At 34.2% G+C, this 16,876-nt stretch overlaps 1 protein-coding gene across 1 annotated transcript in view; it reads left to right on the forward strand.

Moving 5' to 3' along the window:
• LOC139527854 (eukaryotic translation initiation factor 4H-like) overlaps positions 1-16,876 on the forward strand; it is a 34,399-nt gene that overhangs the window by 440 nt on the left and 17,083 nt on the right. The window contains exon 2 of the mRNA XM_071323531.1: positions 3,632-3,833. Within this exon, the coding sequence (XP_071179632.1) occupies positions 3,632-3,833 (202 nt within the window). The remainder of the gene's footprint in view (positions 1-3,631; positions 3,834-16,876) is intronic.

Raw genomic sequence — 16,876 nt, forward strand, 5'->3', positions numbered from 1 at the left:
GACCGTGGCAATGGCAACTGACTTTGCAGTGCATTCTTTTTCTATTCATGTTCATATTCATGATCTTCCAAATTATATACAACTTTGAGTTTGCTGTATTTCCCTCAAAAACTCTGGTTTCAGTGAACATCAAATCTGCGTTGAGGGGCATCGTCACTTCCGTTCTCATGTTGATCGTGAGCAATCATATTGTACGAATTATTCTGCAAATTGAATTCACATAATTAACAATCAGCACTACTGTCATTAGGGAATTGTGATTTAATCCAACGAAATATTTTGTACTACATATAACAACAGGACGACAACCAATAATCTACCCATATGAAATGGAGGGACACATCCTTGGAACAGTCAACCACAATCCGTACCTAGGAGTGGAGCTATCTAGCACTTTATCATGGAATGACCTGATCGGAAATATCACTACAAAGGCAAATAAAACTTTAGGCTTTATACGGCGGAATCTTAGTAAATGCCCAATGAATATAAAACGTCAGGCATACATAACACTTGTACGACCAACACTAGAATATGCTAGCAGTGTCTGGGACCCGCATCTCCAAAAACACATACAACAGCTAGAAATGGTCCAAAGGAGTGCAGCCAGATTCATCAGGCATGAGTATTCTCGTGACCTGGGCATAGTAACATCTTTATTAGAGGACCTAAACCTACCACAATTACAGGAGAGACGAAAAACATCACGTTTACTCCTGTTTCACAAAGTAATCCACCAACTTATTGCTATTCCGATTTCAGAATACTTGATGACACCAGCAAGAATGACACGTCAGTTCCATCAACGACGATTTGTCAGATTAGGATCAAGTTCTGAACAAAGAAAACATAGCTTCTTCGTAAGAACCATCACAAACTGGAATGAACTACCGCCTAGCTTATTGGACATTGATGACTATGAGGCATTCAAAACCAACCTCATAGCACACAGATATCAGTAAATCAGCACACTCATGTTTTTATCTGCACTGTCACCTGTACATATGATTTTAAAAGAGCACATTTTGGATGACACAATTTAATTTTAATACATTCGTGTGATGAGTCAACCGACTCTTTACGGATTACCCATGTAGATTAAGTAATAATGTACCTAAATTTATCCTGCACAATGACAATCAGTAAGACCCTTGATGAATGTTAATAGTGCAGGGATACAGGCGATCCCATTGATCTTGTGAATGACGTCATAAAGGTGTGCATACAATGTAATTGATGAGTTTTTTCCGGTGACGGTTAAACTCTTAAGTGGTCTATTATCATGATTAATTTGTAACTTTTTAACATACCTGCCAACTGTCACTATTTGCTGGGGATTCCATCCATGAAAGCTCCCATATTGGATATTTTCAAAGAGCAATTACCCAGCAAACAAAATAACGTTATTAAAACATTAAAACGTTATTTTAACGTAAAACTTTGTGTTATAATTAAGTATTTACGAACGTCATTTTGTAGACTCCAAGCAACATAAAAGCAACGTTCTAAGTAACGTTAAAAAGAAACTTAAAACTAACGTTTGACCAACGTGTATGGGTTGCCAATGAGCAACACAAGAAACTTAAGCCCACCCCCTGATGGAAGACTATTTCAGTATTTGTCTAACCAAGTAAGGGATATTTAAATATTGAATTGTACATGTATGGTAACTTGTAAGAACCAGGGTATATATATATTGTTACTTATATATTATGAATAAGGATGTAAACTAGTGAAAATCATTAAAACATTGACCTAAGGGCAGTGGCTTTTGTAGCGCCCATACACATTGTTAGTTCATTTGTATCTGTCCTAAATGTGCACCAAACATTTTCCACTGAGGCCTAAATTAAAATATTGTTTGTTTGCCCTTTTCCGACCCTATGTTTTGAAACAGGGTAGGTAGGTAGGTAAAATATTTTATTTTTTTCCCCCAAAAAATAACTTGGCTCGGTATATTATTTGTCATGGGTAGGCAGTAGGTAAAATATTTTATTTTATAGATACAAAATCTGCATGTCATTTTTTGTCCGTTTTGTTTTTGCAAATAAGTTTTCCGCTGGGACTATTAGTTTTGAAAAAAAAATATATAAGAGATAACTTTGTATTGGTAAGATAATGTCCGGGCAGACATATATTACTAGTAGAAAAAGTCCCTAGAATGTTACAAATTTCGTATGTGCCTTTTTTTCCAATAAAAATGCTATAAGACTTAAAACTCAATTGTCACGTATTTTGCATCACATTTATAAATGATCTGTATGGAAAACTTGGCGATTTTACTGCCAGATATTCTCCACTTTACAGGGTTTTGTCACTTTTGGTTCATGTCAGATATAAATAATTTAGCGGCATCGTTAACATAATCATTCTGATATGCGGATTACAAAAGGCCATCCCTACATAGAATACAACGTCCGTTTACAAATTAGTTTGTACACACGTTAATACTTTTGTATCAAACGAACTTTTTTGTAAATGAACCCTGTTCTTTAAGTTTAAAGGTACAGAGTAACATACTTCATATCATGATTTCAGAAAGCGTTCAACATCGATTTCAAACAAATGCTTTGAAACTTCAAATGCAAGTGTTCATGTCAAACGCTCAGGTGATGATGATGATGTGTGGGTGTTTAGAGTCCGACTATCCTGTCTGGATATCGCGGACTGTATCTACCTATTCTATAGACTGGAGTCTGTCGGTCTTTTTGCCTTCATTTTACTCCGATTGCGTTGGTCTTGCTGGTACGGAGTATTAGGACGTGATGCTTTTATGGCTGATTGTATTGCCTCTTTGGATTGTTCGTTGTAGACTGGGTGGTCGATGTCAAACCCATCTTCATAGTCGATCCTAGTGCGCTTGCCTCTGTCATTGGTGGAGGTGTAATACACAAGGCGGTGGCAGGCCTTGTTGGGGTTGTAGGGACTGGTGACAATATCCCTATTGACTTCAACCCCAACTGGTTCCCCTTTGTACTTAGTTGGTGTTAGTACGTGTCCAACTACGCTGTCTCTTGCCTCTGTTTGTGTGTTGGTAGTTTGTTGGACTTGCTCAGCAGGTATCACGGCTGTTTTTGTTGCCTTCCACTGGTCAAAGCGCTTTGCGTCTCTTCTCCTGGTGGAGGGTGGCTTGCTCTTCAGGGCCGGCTTGGATTTACTAGAGGATGCCTCTGGTTCCTTAGCCTTGGTCCACATCAGTTGTACTGACACCTGGTCAGAACTTGCCGAGAACTTCCAGGCAGGTTCTTTTCCAGTCAACTTCATGGCAGCTAACAAAGCGCTCAAGTCATCGGGTATTTCTCAGGTGATACCAAACAGACTGGACCTTATACGTAAAGATAAAACCCAAGGATTCCGGTAAAAAAGTTTTGAGCGGGAAATACAAATATAAGATTTTTGGTAGGATCGAAAAAACAAAAATAAAATAAAATCTTGCTGGTAAATACAAATAAAAGATTTTCAGGCGGAAGGAATTGATAGGGTCGGTCGGTAAAGGGCAAACAAACAATATTTTAATTTAAGCCTGAATGTTAAAGGTGTGAAACAAATGTCTACAGTAAAACAGTAAACAGTAAAAAATAAAAACATGTCCAAATTATTTAACACTCAAAACGTATGTTTTCTTTTGTAGAAGTGATAATTACGACAACTACAATAGTGGAGGAGGTGGTCAAAACAGAGGATATCGAGGTGGCGGGGGAGGGGGTAGAGGTGGTGGGGGTGGTGGTGGACAGAAGCCTCTACCCACTGAACCCCCTTTCACAGCATATGTTGGTAATCTACCAAATGGATTAGTGCAGGGAGATTTAGAATTAATATTTAAAGATTTACGAGTAAGTATAAATTGAATTAGATACTGATACATGCCTGCAATGAACATGATGAAAAGTCTAAAAATTCATGTTAAAACTTAAAGAAATAATCATTTGTTAACATTTTTGGTGGAAGAAGACGTCAAGTCTTCTGAAGACCTATGGGACCGACTTTAAACTCATTGAGCCTCCGTATGCCGCATTCGTTTCTGTGTATTACAATTTCATAACAACTTAAGATTCCTGACACCGATTTTTACACATGATTAAGCATCTGAATCATTTAATTTGTAAATTAGGATTGAAAAACAATCACTATCGTAAATATGACCTTTTTATTTATGTTAATTAATAGATTTCATCTCATCCACATGAAATCCATAAACATTATTTGTTTACTTGTAACCGGGTGTTTTTACTGTAGATATTTGTAGTACGCATGCGTGGATTTGGTATCGGGACAACTCGCCCTGTTTACAAGTTCGCCCTTGAAGTTACGAATTTGCAATCTTGCAGACAAGAAGATTTTGTTTTTAATAAATAAAAAGGATCTATTTCTTATTAAATTGGTGTCTTTATTCATTGTTTTCCTGGTCTTCCTTGTCATGTGAATTAGATGCCTTTCTACTTCAAATGATTTGAATCTATTTATAAAATTATTCAAGACTCAGTTGACAAGAGCAGTACGTTACTGTTGGGAGAATTTGATTAAATTCTAAATGCTCATAGAATAAGAAACATAATTGAAACTGAATGTACCTCCTTCTGAATAATTTATTGCAATATAAATATAAATCCCTTTTGACAAGAGGAATCTGACTTTTGTCAGAAATATTTTTTTCACATGTGCAAAAATATAAAACAACACGTTTAATAATTCATTGCAAAGGTAATCACGTGTGGCGGCCATATTGGTTTGTTTACAAATATGTGAAGAAGCCTGTAGAACCATGACCTAAACATAAATAGTCTCTGAAAGCGTAAACTTTAAGCAATACTATTTTATCAATCATGATTATTTTCATAAATTTAAATTTGATTATTTAAAGAAATAAAATTATAACAATTATGATTTTAGATAAGAGATTCTACTCAGACATGCTGTGATCTATTTATAGCCAAATTAGTTTACCTGTGTGAAAATGTAAATAATTTGTTTACTAAACAAGTAAAGACAAACTATGGATGGAAGATTATTATTTACATAAATATTTCAGGACATTTGATTGATTTTAATAAATATAGGATTTAAAAACTGCAAGTGGAAACAAATTTAATCATTAGCTACATAATCAGCTGATAATTTTTCTCGCAAACATCGTGGTGATGTAACTGATAAAAATCACTCCATCAATCCTCCAGCCCTTTCACATATTAAGCAATAGATCTACTTAGGCTAAAAAAAAAATAGGTGTGTTTCCTGTTGCATGCCCCAAAAAATTAGGGTCGGTAGGTAGGTATTTTTTTTTTTTTTTTTTTTTTTTTTTTTTACTGGCCTGCTTCGGTTGTTTTTTTGTGTATTTTTAAAATATACCTTGTACATGAAACAGATGAAAGGCCGGGTGGGGGGTAGATAATGATGAAGGTAGAATTCTGGGACAGACAACATTTATAGAGTATGATGTCATGAATTCTACCCTGAAAGATATTGGACTAAAGTTATAGATTTCAATTGACACTATTTGATAAAAGTTCAAAAGTGTCAGATTCTGGAACAACACACTTGAATTTAAAGTCCCTCACATTAAAAAGCTGCACAACTTCCCCAACTGTCAATGTGGGAGATATTTCATGGTTTTTTCCAGTCACAGTAAATTCATTGTTCTTTAATCCAAAGTCATGATACTGATTGAATATATCAATAAAGGTGGTAGAATTAGAAAATGGGGCTATTATACTTTTTTTCTCGTTCCTGTGTGGACACTCATCGATTGTTATTGATAACACACTTTGACTGATGGCCATAGCAGAAGCCATGCCGTTGTTTGACTTCAATCTGTATCACACAAATGCTTACTGTATTAAAATTTTATTTGAAATCAAACGTTTAAAAGATGCCATTCAAAGGCTATACTAAACAAAAACCGTTTCCGGAAAAAAACGAAAAAAATCCGGATTCTTTTTTTAATTTTTTTTTCCGGGAAAAAAAAGTTAGGGTCGGCGCCAAAAAATTAGGGTCGGTCGGGCGACCGGAAACACACCTATTTTTTTTTTTGGCCTTATTAGTGTAGAATATTCATTGAATATATACATTCATCGTCTAATTGAATATATCGGGTAATCGGATATTTTTAGCTGAAATTTTGGGTATCCGATTGTCCGTAGTCTACTGTACTACCATAAACATGCTAATTTTATTTTTGTATTCAGGTTGGGACCCCCCCACCCCCAATTATGAGTGGTGTCCCTTAAATAAGGGACTGTTCCTAAAACAAGGGGTCATTTTACTGTTAAAAAAAAGAAAAAACATTTTTAAGATTTTTATTAAACTCAAAAAATGGGAAAATTCTTATATCTGGAACAACTTTTCTAAATGAGGGGTGAAGTTAATAAAGTAGACATAAGTTTAGAAACAACAGAAAATTCTTTTGACATATTTTGACCATTAAGTCCTTAATAGATGCATAGTTCTTGGGGGAAAGTTTCATCAAATAATATGAATAAAAATGTGCTCATTTTTTACAGTGGGTTGTAATGTTCTTCCAATAAGGTTAACCCTCATTTGAAGTGTTGTTCCCAACCTGTTTAAGGTAGCACAATACAAAGATTTTTTTACTTCCAATCACTAACCTTTGAAATGCTGTAACTTTCTTATGAATGCATTGAAAATAATAAAAGAGGTATATATAGATAGATGAAAGATTAATCTTTTAAATGAATGCAATATTTTTATTATGCAATCATTATGTAATCAATTATTATGTAATTAGTGGCAAAATCTGGGTAAGTTCACTTGAATGAATTTAGCTCTATCATCTCTTTAACTATACAGAAAATTTTAACGGAATCTTAATCAACACATCATGGGCTTCAAAAGGGTGTCTCAGATTGTCTCTATGGTGTTCCATTCTCTCATAAATCTCTAATTAGTGTAAACATCCTAACCTCATAAAAGAAGATAATGTTCAATTAGGTGTAAAATTTGTTCTATACATTCTATCTGAAATCTGAGACACCCTTTTGTAGATAATGGCCATAGGAACAACATATAATAAAATCAACCCTCTAGGGATACCTATGCAGAAGCTAATTTCATTTGAAAGTGGAAATTTGGTGAAAAATATTTTAGACACAGTTAACATTATAATTGGTTACATAATTGTTGCATAATACTAACATTGCATTTATTTGAAAGAGTAATCTGTTAGCTATCCAAAACTACCACTTTTATAAATTTTCAAGCATTATTAAGAAAGTTACAGCATTTTAAAACTTGGGAGTTGGAGTTATAAAATCTTTGTATTGTGCTACCTTAAGGTCCATCTTTGTGTGCATAATTCAAAATTGGAAATTTCAACAAGCATCTAATATTCTTACGCAAGAAAATAAACACTGATCTGCTAGCTTCATCTCTTCTACCGATTTAATAACTAGAATCATGCAAACAGACTTAAGAAAAAGGCATGTAAGTTCATCATACAAATATGACACATTTTCTAGACAATCCAGATCGTGCAAAATACTTCGCTTAAAATTGTAACCTCAAAATTGTTGTTGTGCATGCACTAAAAACCCCTATGGGAACTTTCAAAAGTTGGCGGGTATGTAACAAGCCTTACTATTTTTATGCTCCATTTATGGGCATTATGTTTTCTGGTCTGTCCGTTCGTCCTGCTTCTGTTTATAGAGTTTATGGTGGAGGTAGTTTTTAAAGGCAGTGCTTTAAGGCCTGACTTTCAAGTCATGAGGTTCATCTTTCCTTACGCAAATCTTTGCTGGGGGTCATTTTGCAAGAAATAGATCCGGAAATGTTTAAATTTCTCCTCTACTTTTTGTGGCATGAAATGGTTTTTGTTCCCTTCATTTACATTGGGAAATAAAGAAACGATCAGTGTGTATTGTTCGTTTTAAAAATCTGTTTATTAATGTGTCTTTTGCATTATAAGCAGTCAATCTGATTACAAACTATCATTATTTGAATTCCGTGTGGAAAGAGGTCCGTTCAATTTCGTGTACTATTTGCGATCTAAAGATATTTTGAAATCATTTCACTCGTTAATATAACATGATATTACAATTAAAAGTCGACTGACCGTGAATTATGTTGCATAATATACAATTTAAAGTATTTTTGTACGTGAAGCCGTATGACGTTATAGTTATTTCGGTCTCAGTTATGTAAAGTATGAAATTATCGTTCCTGAATAGGGTTCCACTAATTAAAGACAAGAAGCGTCAAAAAGTGATAAGAAGCGACAATAAAATTAATATAGCGATAAGAAGCGACAATACAATTAGTTTAGTGAGAAGAAGCGTCAAGAAGACTATATAGCGACTATACATAAATAAAAAAAAATGTCATTGCAACAACTTATTCCCAATAGATATTAAAAAAAAAAAACATGCATTATTTTTTATTATACGACCGCAAATTTTGAAAAAATTTTCGTCGTATATTGCTATCACGTTGGCGGCGTCGTCATCGTCGGCGTCGTCGTCGTCCAGCGTCCGAATACTTTTAGTTTTCGCACTCTAACTTTAGTAAAAGTGAATGGAAATCTATGAAATTTTAACACAAGGTTTATGACCACAAAAGGAAGGTTGGTATTGATTTTGGGAGTTTTGGTCCCAACATTTTAGGAATTAGGGGCCAAAAAGGGCCCAAATTAGCATTTTCTTGGTTTTCGCACTATAACTTTAGTTTAAGTTAATAGAAATCTATGAAATTTTGACACAAGGTTTATGACCACAAAAGAACGGTTGGGATTGATTTTGGGAGTTTTGGTCTCAACAGTTTAGGAATTAGGGGCCAAAAAAGGGCCCAAATAAGCATTATTCTTGGTTTTCGCACAATAACATTAGTTTAAGTAAATAGAAATCAATGAAATTTAAACACAATGTTAATGACTACAAAAGGAAGGTTGGTATTGATTTTGGGAGTTTAGGTCCCAACAGTTTAGGAATTAGGGGCCAAAAAGGGACCCAAATAAGCATTTTTCTTGGTTTTCGCACCATAACGTTAGTATAAGTAAATAGAAATCTATGAAATTTAAACACAAGGTTTATGACCATAAAAGAAAGGTTGGGTTTGATTTTGGGAGTTTTGGTCCCAACATAATAAGGGGCCCAAAGGGTCCAAAATTAAACTTTTGTTTGATTTCATCAAAATTGAATAATTGGGGTTCTTTGATATGCTGAATCTAACTGTCATGACTGTGTATGTAGATTCTTAACTTTTGGTCCCGTTTTAAAATTGGTCTACATTTAGGTCCAAAGGGTCCAAAATTAAACTTAGTTTGATTTTGACAAAAAATGAATCAGTTAGGTTCTTTGATATGCTGAATCTAAAAATGTACTTAGATTCTTGATTATTGGCTTAGTTTTCAAGTTGGTCCAAATCGGGGTCCAAAATTAAACTTTGTTTGATTTCATCAAAAATTGAATAAATGGGGTTCTTTGATATACCAAATCTAACTGTGTATGTAGATTCTTCATTTTTGGTCCTGTTTTCAAATTGGTCTACACTAAAGTCCAAAGGGTCCAAAATTAAACTTAGTCTGATTTTAACAAAAATTGAAATCTTGAAGTTCTTTGATATGCTGAATCCAAAAATGTACTTAGATTTTTATTATGGGCCCAGTTTTCAAGTTGGTCCAAATCAGGATCTAAAATTATTATATTAAGTATTGTGCAATAGCAAGTCTTTTCAATTGCACGGTATTGCGCAATGGCAAGAAATATCTAATTGCACAATATTGTGAAATATCAATTTTTTTTTTAATTAGAGTTATCTTTCTTTGTCCAGAATAGTAAGCAAGAAATATCTAATTGCAAAATATTGTGCAATAGCAAGATTTTTTTTTAATTGGAGTTATCTTTCTTTGTCCAGAATCAACTTAAATCTTTGTTATATACAATATGCAATGTATATTTACTTTTTACTACCAACTGATAAATTAAAATAATCTTTACCATTCAGTGATAACAAGCAGTTTTTTTACATCTTAATATTTTATGATGTATTTAAATGAGTAGTTATTGTTGCAAACTCCATTAGAAATTTTAATTGAGATTAGTTTTGGAATAAGGGAAAGGGGGATGTGATTAAAAAAATTGGGTTCAATTTTTCTCATTTGAAATTTCATAAATAAAAAAGAAAATTTCTTCAAACATTTTTTTGAGAGGATTAATATTCAACAGCATAGTGAATTGCTCTAAGAGAAACAAAAATTTTAAGTTCATTAGAACACATTCATTCTGTGTCAGAAACCTATGCTGTGTCAACTATTTAATCACAATCCAAATTTAGAGCTGAATCCAGCTTGAATGTTGTGTCCATACTTGCCCTAACCGTTCAGGGTTCAACCTCTGCGGTCGTATAAAGCTACGCCCTGCGGAGCATCTGGTTATACATGTTATAGGGGCGGTTATAAAACATTTTTTATATTACTGTACATTGGTAAATAAAAATATGTTTTTATTACAAAGAAAGGGATTGTCTAGTTTTTATTAGATATAAAAATAAAATATGTTTTATGCACACGCGTAAAATTGGCCATCAAAACAAAAAATTTCCAATTTCTTTTTAAAGAATATATTGAATCAAAACCATGCAATATCATTTCCTTTCTAACAGTGAAATTCTTCTTTTTCATAGGTACATATTTGATAGGTGTAGCGTCACCCTATCCAAGGATTTGTATAGTATACAAATCCTTGCCCTATCACATCAAATGAGAATAGCCTCGTGAGAGAATTACGATTCGCTTGTCCCTTGTTAGTTATTGTCGCTTCGTCACTAAATTAATCTTCTTGTCGCTGTTTGTCTCTAAAAATTTTTATTGTCTCTTATTAGTGAGACAGTCAGTTCCGTCCTTAACTTCCGTTTTTGCACTGCAAAACAACCACACAATTAACGATGCCTAGTCCTTGTTGGTGTTTACCTGCGTGTCATTTAAGAGGAGGACATGCATTTCTAAATGACTTAATAAGAAGGAAAAGTTGGATCAACGCCATGGCTCAAACGTAGATTGTCACGTGCGATGCAATCGTAGAGCCCATACCAATCAGCTGTTGTTTGCAAGGCACATTTTACTGAAAACGACTACGTTCAGGAAACTATTCATGGTAAAACTTTATTTTCTTTAAGAAATATATACTGTTATTTATATAATCGCCATGCAAGTAAACCAAAGTATGTTTGCAACCGCAATTATCGTTTTAGAATAAAAAGGAGGGGGGGGTGAATTCAAGACGTCATAATTTTTGGGATTACGATTCAATATCATCTGTTTGACATTTTTTGGTTAATACTACAATTGTATGGGTTTTCTACAAGAGATATATTATACTGATAATTATTTTAGCAGTAATTTTGTTAATTTAGGTTGTAATGACAAGAATTCATGAGCTATGCCTCGGGCTTTCTTAAAAAATGACAATGTAAACAGGAACAAAACACTGACATGAATGATGCTCTCCACCTATGTTATAGTTATTTAGGTATGTGTGTTGCACACGTCTTTCACAAGTTTCAAAAAAGCTAATGTTTTAAAACTTTTTTCAGGGCACAAACCCACTTTAAAGAGACTTGTCTACTGCCATTCCCATCCTATTTTCTTGCACCATTTGTAAGCAAGAGACTGAATGGTTTGCAAAATTAAAAATCAGGACGGTGTCCCGTTAAACCAAAAGAACTAAACTGGATGAATATTGTAGGAGAAATCTAGAGGAAAGTTTTGATTTGTGAAATTGGGTTTCCTTAACAGACATTCATCCTGCAGGAAAAATTTATAACTGTCCACCACTAACTGACGAGCTAATGTTGAGCTTCACAGATGGAATTACTCAAACACCATCAATGCCTATGTTTTCAGCACAGATTTCACAAATCATGACACAGCTGTGCATTTTTTATACCTGTTGAGAGTCGAAAACTAAATTTTATTTTTATATAAATAAACATATATTGTGTCATTTTAGAACTTGTATTTTGCCAAAGGATGCATGAATGAAAGTAGTGAAATTCATTTTGCTTTGATATATGGATTTGAATTACAATTGTTCATGTTATTGTAATGCATATAAAAATATGGAGATGTGGCACAATGTAAATATATGATATATATTCTGTGAGTTTATCAAACTAAAGGGAATAAGAAATGGGTATAAGCAATAACAGGTACTACTGTACAATCTCCAACAATGAGAAAAACTCATACTGTAAAGAGAATTTCATATTTACAAGTTAGTTTTGTTTTTGCATTGAATAATTTTCTTCTATTGTCTTAAAAGCAAATATGGGAAGTGGTTAAAATGCTAATGAGACAGCTATTATGGCCACCAGATGTCATTGTTACCTTGATTAAAAACTCCTTTTTAGCTCAGCTGACCTGACTCGTCACTTGGTTCCATTGTCCATAAACTTTTACAAAAAATCTTCTTTGAAACTACTGTGCCAAATTTAACCAAACTTAGCCAAAATCATCATTGCGGTAAAAAATGTGTGGTTTGACCCGGTCAACCAACCGAGATGGCCACCATGGCTAAAAATAGAACATACGGGTAAAATGTAGATTTTGGCTTATAACTCTGAAACCAAAGCATTCAGAGCAAATCTGACAAAGGGTGAAATTGTCTCTTCAGTGAAGATCTAGCTGCCCAGGAATTTTCAGACAAATCTGACAACCCGTTGATGGATTGCTGCCCCCGAATTAGTAATTTGAAGGAAATTTTGCAGAGTTTGGTTATTATCTTAAATATTATTATAGATAGAGATAAACTGTAAACAGCAATAATGTTCTGCAAAGTAAGATCTATAAATACATTGTAAGTCAACATGACCAAAATTGTAAGTTGACCCCTTAAAGAGTTATTGCCCTTTATAGTAAATTTTTAACAATTTTCATAAATTTTTGTATTTTTTGTTAATTTTTAGCTCACCTGGCCCGAAGGGCCAAGTGAGCTTTTCTCATCACTTGGCGTCCGTCGTCCGTCGTCGTCCGTCGTCGTCCGTCGGCGTCCGTCGTCGTCCGTCGTCGTTAACTTTTACAAAAATCTTCTCCTCTGAAACTACTGGGCCAAATCAAACCAAACTTGGCCACAATCATCATTGGGGTATCTAGTTTAAAAAATGTGTGGCGTGACCCGGTCAACCAACCAAGATGGCCGCCACGGCTAAAAATAGAACATAGGGGTAAAATGCAGTTTTTGGCTTATAACTCAAAAACCAAAGCATTTAGAGCAAATCTGACATGGGGTAAAAATGTTTATCAGGTCAAGATCTATCTGCCCTGAAATTTTCAGATGAATCGGTCAATCGGTTGTTGGGTTGCTGCCCCTGAATTGGTAATTTTGAAGAAATTTTGCTGTTTTTGGTTATTATCTTGAATATTATTATAGTTAGAGATAAACTGTAAACAGCAATAATGTTCAGCAAAGTAAGATCTACAAATAAGTCAACATGACCAAAATGGTCAGTTGACCCGTTTAGGAGTTATTGCCCTTTATAGTCAATTTTTAACCATTTTTCGTTAATTAAAGTAATCTTTTACAAAAATCTTCTCTGAAACTACTTGGCCAAATTAATCCAAACTTGGCCACAATCATCTTTGGGGTATCTAGTTTAAAAAATGTGTGGCGTGACCTGGTCAACCAACCAAGATGGCCGCCACGGCTAAAAATAGAACAAAGGGGTAAAATGCAGTTTTTGGCTTATAACTCAAAAACCAAAGCATTTTGAGGAAATCTGACATGGGATAAAAATGTTTATCAGGTCAAGATCTATCTGCCCTAAAATTTTCAGATGAATCGGTCAATCGGTTGTAGGGTTGCTGCCCCTGAATTGGTAATTTTGAGGAAATTTTGCTGTTTTTGGTTATTATCTTGAATATTATTATAGATAGAGATAAACTGTAAACAGCAATAATGTTCAGCAAAGTAAGATCTACAAATAAGTCAACATGACCAAAATGGTCAGTTGACCCGTTTAGGAGTTATTGCCCTTTATAGTTAATTTTTAACCATTTTTCGTAAATTAAAGTGATCTTTTACAAAAATCTTCTCCTCTGAAACTACTTGGCCAAATTAATCCAAACTTGGCCACAATCATCTTTGGGGTATCTAGTTTAAAAAATTTGTGGCGTGACCTGGTCAACCAACCAAGATGGCCGCCACCGCTAAAAATAGAACATAGGGGTAAAATGCAGTTTTTGGCTTATAACTCAAAAACCAAAGCATTTTGAGGAAATCTGACATGTGATAAAAATGTTTATCAGGTCAAGAACTATCTGCCCTGAAATTTTCAGATGAATCGGTCAATCGGTTGTTGGGTTGCTGCCCCTGAATTGGTAATTTTGAGGAAATTTTGCTGTTTTTGGTTATTATCTTGAATATTATTATAGATAGAGATAAATTGTAAACAGCAATAATGTTCAGCAAAGTAAGATCTACAAATAAGTCAACATGACCAAAATGGTCAGTTGACCCCTTTAGGAGTTATTGCCCTTTATAGTCAATCTTTAACCATTTTTCATAAATCTAAGTAATCTTTTACAAAATCTCCACTGAAACTACTAGGCCACAATCATCTTTGGGGTATCTAGTTTGAAAAATGTGTCCGATGACCTGGCCATTCAACCAAGATGGCCGCCACGGCTAAAAATAGAACATAGGGGTAAAATGCAGTTTTTTGCTTATAACTATGAAACCAAAGCATCTAGAGCAAATCTGACAAGAAGTTAAATTGTTAATCAAGTCAATATCTATCTGCCCTGAATTTTTCAGATGAATTGGACAACTGGTTGTTGGGTTGCTGCCCTCCAATTGGTAATTTTTAAAGAAATTTTGCCGTTTTTGGTTATCTTGAATACTATTATAGATAGCGATAAACTGTAAACAGCAATAATGTTCAGCAAAGTAAGATCTACAAATAAGTCAACATGACCAAAATGGTCAGTTGACCCGTTTAGGAGTTATTGCCCTTTATAGTCAATTTTTAACCATTTTTCGTTAATTAAAGTAATCTTTTACAAAAATCTTCTCCTCTGAAACTACTTGGCCAAATTAATCCAAACTTGGCCACAATCATCTTTGGGGTATCTAGTTTAAAAAATGTGTGGCGTGACCTGGTCAACCAACCAAGATGGCCGCCACGGCTAAAAATAGAACAAAGGGGTAAAATGCAGTTTTTGGCTTATAACTCAAAAACCAAAGCATTTTGAGGAAATCTGACATGGGATAAAAATGTTTATCAGGTCAAGATCTATCTGCCCTAAAATTTTCAGATGAATCGGTCAATCGGTTGTAGGGTTGCTGCCCCTGAATTGGTAATTTTGAGGAAATTTTGCTGTTTTTGGTTATTATCTTGAATATTATTATAGATAGAGATAAACTGTAAACAGCAATAATGTTCAGCAAAGTAAGATCTACAAATAAGTCAACATGACCAAAATGGTCAGTTGACCCGTTTAGGAGTTATTGCCCTTTATAGTTAATTTTTAACCATTTTTCGTAAATTAAAGTGATCTTTTACAAAAATCTTCTCCTCTGAAACTACTTGGCCAAATTAATCCAAACTTGGCCACAATCATCTTTGGGGTATCTAGTTTAAAAAATGTGTGGCGTGACCTGGTCAACCAACCAAGATGGCCACCACCGCTAAAAATAGAACATAGGGGTAAAATGCAGTTTTTGGCTTATAACTCAAAAACCAAAGCATTTTGAGGAAATCTGACATGTGATAAAAATGTTTATCAGGTCAAGAACTATCTGCCCTGAAATTTTCAGATGAATCGGTCAATCGGTTGTTGGGTTGCTGCCCCTGAATTGGTAATTTTGAGGAAATTTTGCTGTTTTTGGTTATTATCTTGAATATTATTATAGATAGAGATAAATTGTAAACAGCAATAATGTTCAGCAAAGTAAGATCTACAAATAAGTCAACATGACCAAAATGGTCAGTTGACCCCTTTAGGAGTTATTGCCCTTTATAGTCAATCTTTAACCATTTTTCATAAATCTAAGTTATCTTTTACAAAATCTCCACTGAAACTACTAGGCCACAATCATCTTTGGGGTATCTAGTTTGAAAAATGTGTCCGATGACCTGGCCATTCAACCAAGATGGCCGCCACGGCTAAAAATAGAACATAGGGGTAAAATGCAGTTTTTTGCTTATAACTATGAAACCAAAGCATCTAGAGCAAATCTGACAAGAAGTTAAATTGTTAATCAAGTCAATATCTATCTGCCCTGAATTTTTCAGATGAATTGGACAACTGGTTGTTGGGTTGCTGCCCTCCAATTGGTAATTTTTAAAGAAATTTTGCCGTTTTTGGTTATCTTGAATACTATTATAGATAGCGATAAACTGTAAACAGCAATAATGTTCAGCAAAGTAAGATCTACAAATAAGTCAGCATGACCTAAATGGTCAATTGACCCCTTAAGGAGTTATTGCCCTTTATAGTCAATTTTTAACAATTTTCATTAATTTGGTAAATTTATGTAAATTTTTACCAAATATAGTTCTCTGTTACTAATGGGCAAAGTTCATGATAGATATAATTGTAAGAAGCAAAATCGTTCAGTAAAGTAAGAACTTCAAACACATCACCATCACCAAAATACAATTTTGTCATGAATCCATTTGTGTCCTTTGTTTAATATGCACATAGACCAAGGTGAGCGACACAGGCTCTTTAGAGCCTCTAGTTAAAAAATGTTTTCAATTGTAAATACTGGGCCATGTTTATTATAGATAGAGATAATTGTAGCACCAAAAATGTTCAGTAAAGAAAGATCTACATACACATTCCCATCACCAAAACCACAATTTTGTCATTTTATATGTGTCCATTGTTTAATATGCACATAGACCGTCCAAGGTGAGTGACACAGGCTCT

Source organism: Mytilus edulis, chromosome 6 (assembly GCF_963676685.1).
Source record: "Mytilus edulis chromosome 6, xbMytEdul2.2, whole genome shotgun sequence".
In the NCBI taxonomy this organism is placed as follows: Eukaryota; Metazoa; Mollusca; class Bivalvia; order Mytilida; family Mytilidae; genus Mytilus; species Mytilus edulis.